This window comes from Vicia villosa, linkage group LG1 (genome assembly GCF_029867415.1).
Source record: "Vicia villosa cultivar HV-30 ecotype Madison, WI linkage group LG1, Vvil1.0, whole genome shotgun sequence".
NCBI lineage: Eukaryota > Viridiplantae > Streptophyta > Magnoliopsida > Fabales > Fabaceae > Vicia > Vicia villosa.
In genome coordinates, this window is record NC_081180.1 from 157915710 (window position 1) to 157921973 (window position 6264).

Genomic DNA, 6264 nt, shown 5'->3' on the forward strand with positions numbered 1-6264 from the left:
TACAACGCATAGCTCATATTTTAAGAAGAAAAAATAAATAAATAACATTCAATGCTAAATATGTAATATAGGAAATAAACAACACAACAAATCTATAAGATGAATGCACATTGGCCAATACACATCATACATATTAATTGTATTATAAATTGACAATACAACTATCAAACAACTTTATCAGTAACACTACTAGAAATACACGTATTACCTGCGGAATTTCCTGCGGAAAATATTCTGCAGGTTTACCTGCGGAATTTCCTGGGACTTTCTTAAATAAACTAAATTTTTCTGTGGATCTAGAATTGGCAGAAAATTCCGCAGGAATACCTGCGGATTTTTCTGCGATTCATATAATTCAATTAGAAAACGAAACTTTAATGCAAAATCGGCAGGTAAATCCGCAGGAAAGTTTCCTGCGAATTTTGCTGCGGATTTCTATTTTATAAAAACCAAACTATTATACAGAATCCGCAGGTAATTCTGCAGGAAATTTTCCTGCGGATTTTGCTGCAAAATTAACTATTTTCTTAAAATTATTTCTAAAATTTAAATTTAATCTCATTTATCAAGTATACATTTTGTGTTATAAAAAATTTTGAAACATAAAATTAAAAATAACTATAAAAAATAGAAAAATAAAATCGGTTGAAAATTAAACAAATTTGAAAAATAATAATAAAAAAAACTATAAATAAATTGAAAAATAAAATATGTTAAAAATTAAATAGTGGAATCAAACCCATAATCTACCTGTATTGAAACAAAAATTCTACCACTAAGACAATATTTTTAAAATGTAGTCTCTTAATTTAAATTAAAATTAAAACAAAAAATAAAATAAAATTAAGGAAAGAAAGGAAAGTCAGCAACAGTTGAAGAGAAACAAACAAAAGCGCTTTTTCCAAAAGCTCCAACGGAGCGCTTATTTACTAAAAGCTTTTTTTTCCTCTCATCTTCCTCACACGTGATAACAACAATACGCTCAAACTCTTCACAGTTATGTTTGGTGTTCGCGAAGTTTTTCTGTTCAGAATCGGAGTTGCTACTCAATTTTGTTTTGGTTCGAGTTTGGAGGTTTCGACGCAGTGCAGAGTTTGGATTCGAGCAGAGCTTTTTCACGGTTCAGATTTTGCATTCGAGCCAAGTTTTCGCTACAGGTTTGTTTCGATTTCAAATCGAGTTTTGTTTCAGTTTAGAATTTGATTTACGTATTATGTTCAAAATTGGTTGCCTTTTGAAATTTTTGCATTTTTACTGTTTCGACTCAATTAAGGGTTCTGCTACAGTTTGAGTTTGATTCACAAGGTGTTCGATGAAATGTCTCAACCAGATTCTCTCTTCTTTTTGCTTCAGTTTTGATTTTCTTATGTTATGATGTTGTGTTGTTGATGATTTATGTTCAAATTGCAGCTTGTAAATTGGTTATGATGTTGTCGTTATTACCGTCTTGCAACTTGCATTTTCAAATAATCGCACTTGTTTATAGTTCTCATTTTTTGATGTATTGAATTGAATGCATTTATTCACTTGATTCAGTTATTTCTACATTTCAGCATGATACCAAATACTACTACAGAATTGGAAGTGGGGATTCTTCTCGAGAATTTTGGTTTGGAACACCTCCCAAAGTTGAACCAGATGCCCCTTACAAATTTGGGATCATTGGTACGTTGTCTGTCTTCCCACCAATATTCTACTTCTAGGACGTAGTCTTTTGCATCCTTAATTACAGACTTTGTTTCTACTTCATTAACTATTATATATCAGTATTTCATTTTGCTTTGATTTTTCTCATAGTTTTAATTTTGCTGTTCTTTAAAATGAATAATTATATCTTCATTTCAGGTGATTTGGGGCAAACATTTAATTCTCTTTCCACTCTTGACCATAATATAGAGAGTAAAGCCCAGACTGTTCTATTTTGTAAATAAAGAGTTGTTTCCTATTACATTTAAGCAGCTCTTCATATGATATGTTGATGTAAATGTTACTCAGATTTGTTAGATTTGTTGTATTAACTTGACCTTTGTGAAGCTTCTTTTAGTATAAAACTCCAATTTTCTCCTGTTCTCTGTGTTGAAAAGTTCACACTCTTATAGTTATGTAGATTACAAACTTAACTCTAATATTTTGAAGTAAATCTGCTTGACCAGGGAGAAGTTGTTCCTATCAAGTCTTATCTTCAACGATATACTACTCCTTATTTGGCGTCCAATAGCAGCAGCCCTATGTGGTACGCAATCAGGCGTGCATCTGCTCATATAATTGTATATCCAGCTATTCACCATATGGTAACTAATCTCCTCTTTCTCCAATTCATTACACTTGTCCAACCAACTCATTTTCAGCCTAATCCAAATGGGCAAGAAAGAAAAAAGTGTTCACAAAATAAAAGGGATATAGAGATATGTAGTAAATTTATTTTCAAATTTCAACGATTAAGATATAATGAAGTATATAGTATCAAATTAAATTAATAGTGTCAACATCTTCATTTAACTCAGAGACATGTTGGCTGAAAAAGTGTTTCATGATTCATCTCATCCAATCAAACTTGTTTTAGAAAAGTTTTGCAAAAAGATGCACTGGTTCTTTTAAAAGACACAAGTGGAGAGAGCCTCATTATATTTATTTTGTTTGTTACTTCTTATTGACTTTGATTAGAGGGACAATGGAACATCACATGCATCTTTTTCACAGATAGGTGTGTCATATCCAAGCAGAACCATTTACAAGCATACTTCACACTTATAATTTGATTACCAAAAATATTATTTATCATTTTGTCAACTTATTTCATTTCCAAAGTAAGCCTTTTTAAAAGCCACATGTCAACATGACTATAACATTATGAAATGTCAAACCCCACTTGCAACACACACTCACATGCATCATGTATATAATCTGATTCATTTAGAATCTACTCACACACATGTATTCCTTTGGTTTGGTGTACTCGACATGAATACAGTAATCACAGTAACAAAATAAAAAACTAAAAGAGTACCTGGAGACACGTCCAGAGATACAACTTGTTAGAGTCCTGTATATTGTTAAGTATGACCTTTATTGTAAAGTCAATATTTATAGTATAGAATAAGTTCGTATCACCTCCAAAACAGGGGCTTGACACATTGGGCATTTCCTTCTACTTTGAAGCAACTCATTGGCACATTTTGAACATGTGCACAAGTGCCCACATCTGCAACAAAAGTATAATTGTATTAGGTGATTATAATAATCAGAGGTGCAAACTGAGATTTTCTGTTGAATGGAGTTGGTTGTAGTTGAAATATACTGATACATGATGTTTTGAAATTGAGAATAGTTGCAAGTTTTTCTATTGATTATGTTTTAAATCTGAATGTTTAGTTTAGCTTTTGGAAGAAAAATGCAGAATTTGTCCTCGCTCGCAAGGTGTTCGATGAAATGTCCCAACCGAATTCGTCAGTCTTCTTCTCCCGCTCTCAACATTTTCATTTCTTGGATTATTTTTTTTTATTTGTTGAAAATTGTAATATTGTTTCTCTTGTTTCAGCTTTTGTGGCGAAGTTAGCGGTGAGAGAGGAATTTGATTTAGTTGATGTTAACGGCTCAATATACTTAATCCTGACACTAGGAATTTGATTCATTGGCCAAACGACCAGGTTCTGAGTGGAGAACTAGTAAGAACATTGTTGGTTTCATTAGAGATTATTTCTTTCTACTTAGCACGGACATCTTTACTGACACTTGAGATTACGCTATTAAGTTTATGTTGCGGTGTCAGTGTCGATGCTTCCTAGATTTCTTCATTTATTATGTTTTTCTATGATAAAAGAAATTAAGGTTGATATCTAACTTTGGTGAATCACAACAGGACTCACATTGCTGCAGCTATCCTATTCTTTACAATGTAATATACATGGAGGTAATCCTTAAGCATAGAGATCTTAAGGAGGAGTGGGTGTGGTTGCTAGAAAGGCTGGATTATTTTCCCAACCTTCGAAATCTTACCATTATCGAGGTTTTGTACTGTCTACCAATCTCTTTTTGTTTTTACTTCATTTTTTGTTTATCTATTTTATCTTATAAAAAGTATGTGAATCACAGGACAATGGGAATGGAGACGAAATTGTGTATAATTGGAGGGAACAAACATCTACTCCGGGATGTCTTTCAACACAGCTTAGAACATGTTTGATTAAACAATTTACATACACAGAATGTGGTCTTCAATTTGCTGAATATATTTTGAGGAATTCAAAGGTACTGGACACAATGTCAATCAAGAGTGCTTCATTCATAAATGAAAATGTCAAGCACCAAATGTTAATGATATTAGCTTCGGAGGAATTCAAAGGTATAGTTCTCATATGTGTCTATACACTTGTTATATTTTGTTTTAAAGACATTGCCATTGTTTCACTTTGACTCATTTAGATATTTAAATATATTCACTTTTATGTAATTAATTGATGCTAGATTCTTTCAAATTTTAAATTTCTAAGCTTATTGATGATTGTGTTATACTTAGGTTATAAAAATATAGATACAATGTTGGTCATTAGACAGTGATGGATAAGTTTATATCCCTAAATCAACCAGCTTTTCTTATGGGAAGGTTGCTGGTTGAGGGAGTGATGGGTGTCACTGAGGTGGTCGACATGGCCAAGAGAACTAAGAGAGCTTGTCTCATTCTTAAGGTGGATTTTGACAAAGTGTATGGTTCAGTTAGTTGGAATTTTCTAATTTTCTGCATTATATGCTTATTAGACTTGGGTTTAGTTAGATGTGGAGTTAAGACTATTCTTAGAGGGTTCGAGGTGGCCTTTGGCTCCGAGTTCATTTCTCATATCTTTTAGTAACATGTAACCACTGTTTGTTACATGTTGCTGGAAGTTAGGAAATGTTAGTTATAAGTGAGTGCAAAGAGAGTTTGTTATGAAGTTGAAGGGTGGAGGTTTGAGGTTAGTTACCTTTCTCTTTTGGTAGTTAGTTATGAACTGAATGTTAGTTAGGAAAGTCTGTTATGTAGTTGGGGAATGGTTTGAACTGGGGCTGTTATGAGGCTAAACTTCTGAACTGATACACCCTTTCTTGTGCAGGGGATGTTTTGACAAAGCCGACTGATCCAGGAGCAGTTTGAGATTGATACAACGCTGACAGTTTGGCTGCACCCAAGCCTCTTATCAAACTGCTGGATCTGATGGAAAATTAGTCGATCGGGAAGCGCGTCTAACTGCAATCTCTTCAAGCGGAGCAAAGGTACTGAATTGGAATGGATTTAAATGTCCGAAACTCGCTTGTATTAGCGCTGAACTGGGGTGCATCTAATTTGAATTGGGATCGCATCTCTCGCACTAACCGTAATAATAGGTATGCTTTAATGTGAACATAGTTGGATGAGGCCATAGGTTCTGTTTGCTATTTTGAACTAGCCATACCTCCTGTTTCTTCCTGATTTTTTTATATGGTGCAACATTGTCTCCTTTTTTTTTTGTCTCAATTCTGAAAAGAATTGGTTTGAATTGTGTTTGAATGCTGCAGGGAGTTTATAGCAGCAGGTTCAAAAAATGTTAGTAATCAGTGACAGAAAGTTAGGTTAATATTTAATTGTTAGAATTGAAAAAGCTGTTGTGGGTTAGGTGATTTGTCTTTAAGATAGTCATAAGGATGGTTCCATGGTAGATTTGTCTTTAGGAGAAAACCATTGTTGCATAACTTTGGTGACTGTATATATTTAGTAGAAGCAATACATATCTAGAGATGAGACGGTATAAATTTTTTTTTTTAATTTTTTAAATAATTTTCCTGCGGATTTACCTGCGGAATTTTCCTGCGGATTTAGCTGCGGAATTACCTGCGGAACTTCCTGCCGAAAATATTACCCACGAAGGTTTTAGCTGAGGACAGTAAACCGCAGGAAAATCCGCAGGTAAAGTGTTTCCTGCGGAAATTTAGCTTAAATCCGCAGGTAAATCCGCAGGAAATTCCAGTATTTCTAGTAGTGTAAACATAAAACACTTAATGTTTCTCAATCAATTTTTTGTATCTTTTTTGACAATTTTTTTCAGAAACACAGTCTAATCCTGCTTCTATATCAAATGTAAAGAAAACCAACCAACAATCTACAAAGTTCTTCACTTTTTGTTCCGATTTTGATGTCATGGCTAGAAGAATGTCTTCAATAAGGAGTTTGTCCTTCCGTATTCCCTGTAAACATCAAAATTGACCGGTGTAAAAAGTAAAGTGGGAGCAAGAAAAGGTTACGTGTTTATCTCT

The 6264-nt window shown here is 33.5% G+C and overlaps 1 protein-coding gene across 2 annotated transcripts; it reads left to right on the plus strand.

Moving 5' to 3' along the window:
• The first annotated feature begins 3305 nt into the window (after window positions 1–3305).
• Window positions 3306–5676, plus strand: LOC131619519 (putative FBD-associated F-box protein At5g56440). 2 transcript variants are annotated; one of them, XM_058890615.1, is made up of 5 exons: window positions 3306–3446; window positions 3539–3665; window positions 3860–4006; window positions 4093–4342; window positions 5088–5676. In XM_058890615.1, exons 3-5 carry the CDS (start codon window positions 3905–3907, stop codon window positions 5126–5128), a joined length of 393 nt encoding a protein of 130 aa, XP_058746598.1. In that variant the 5' UTR covers window positions 3306–3446; window positions 3539–3665; window positions 3860–3904; the 3' UTR covers window positions 5129–5676. The 2 variants fall into 2 exon arrangements, with proteins under 2 accessions (XP_058746598.1, XP_058746592.1); XM_058890609.1 differs by lacking the exons at window positions 3306–3446; window positions 3539–3665 and having other exon boundaries at window positions 3771–4006.
• The last annotated feature ends 588 nt before the right edge of the window (window positions 5677–6264 follow it).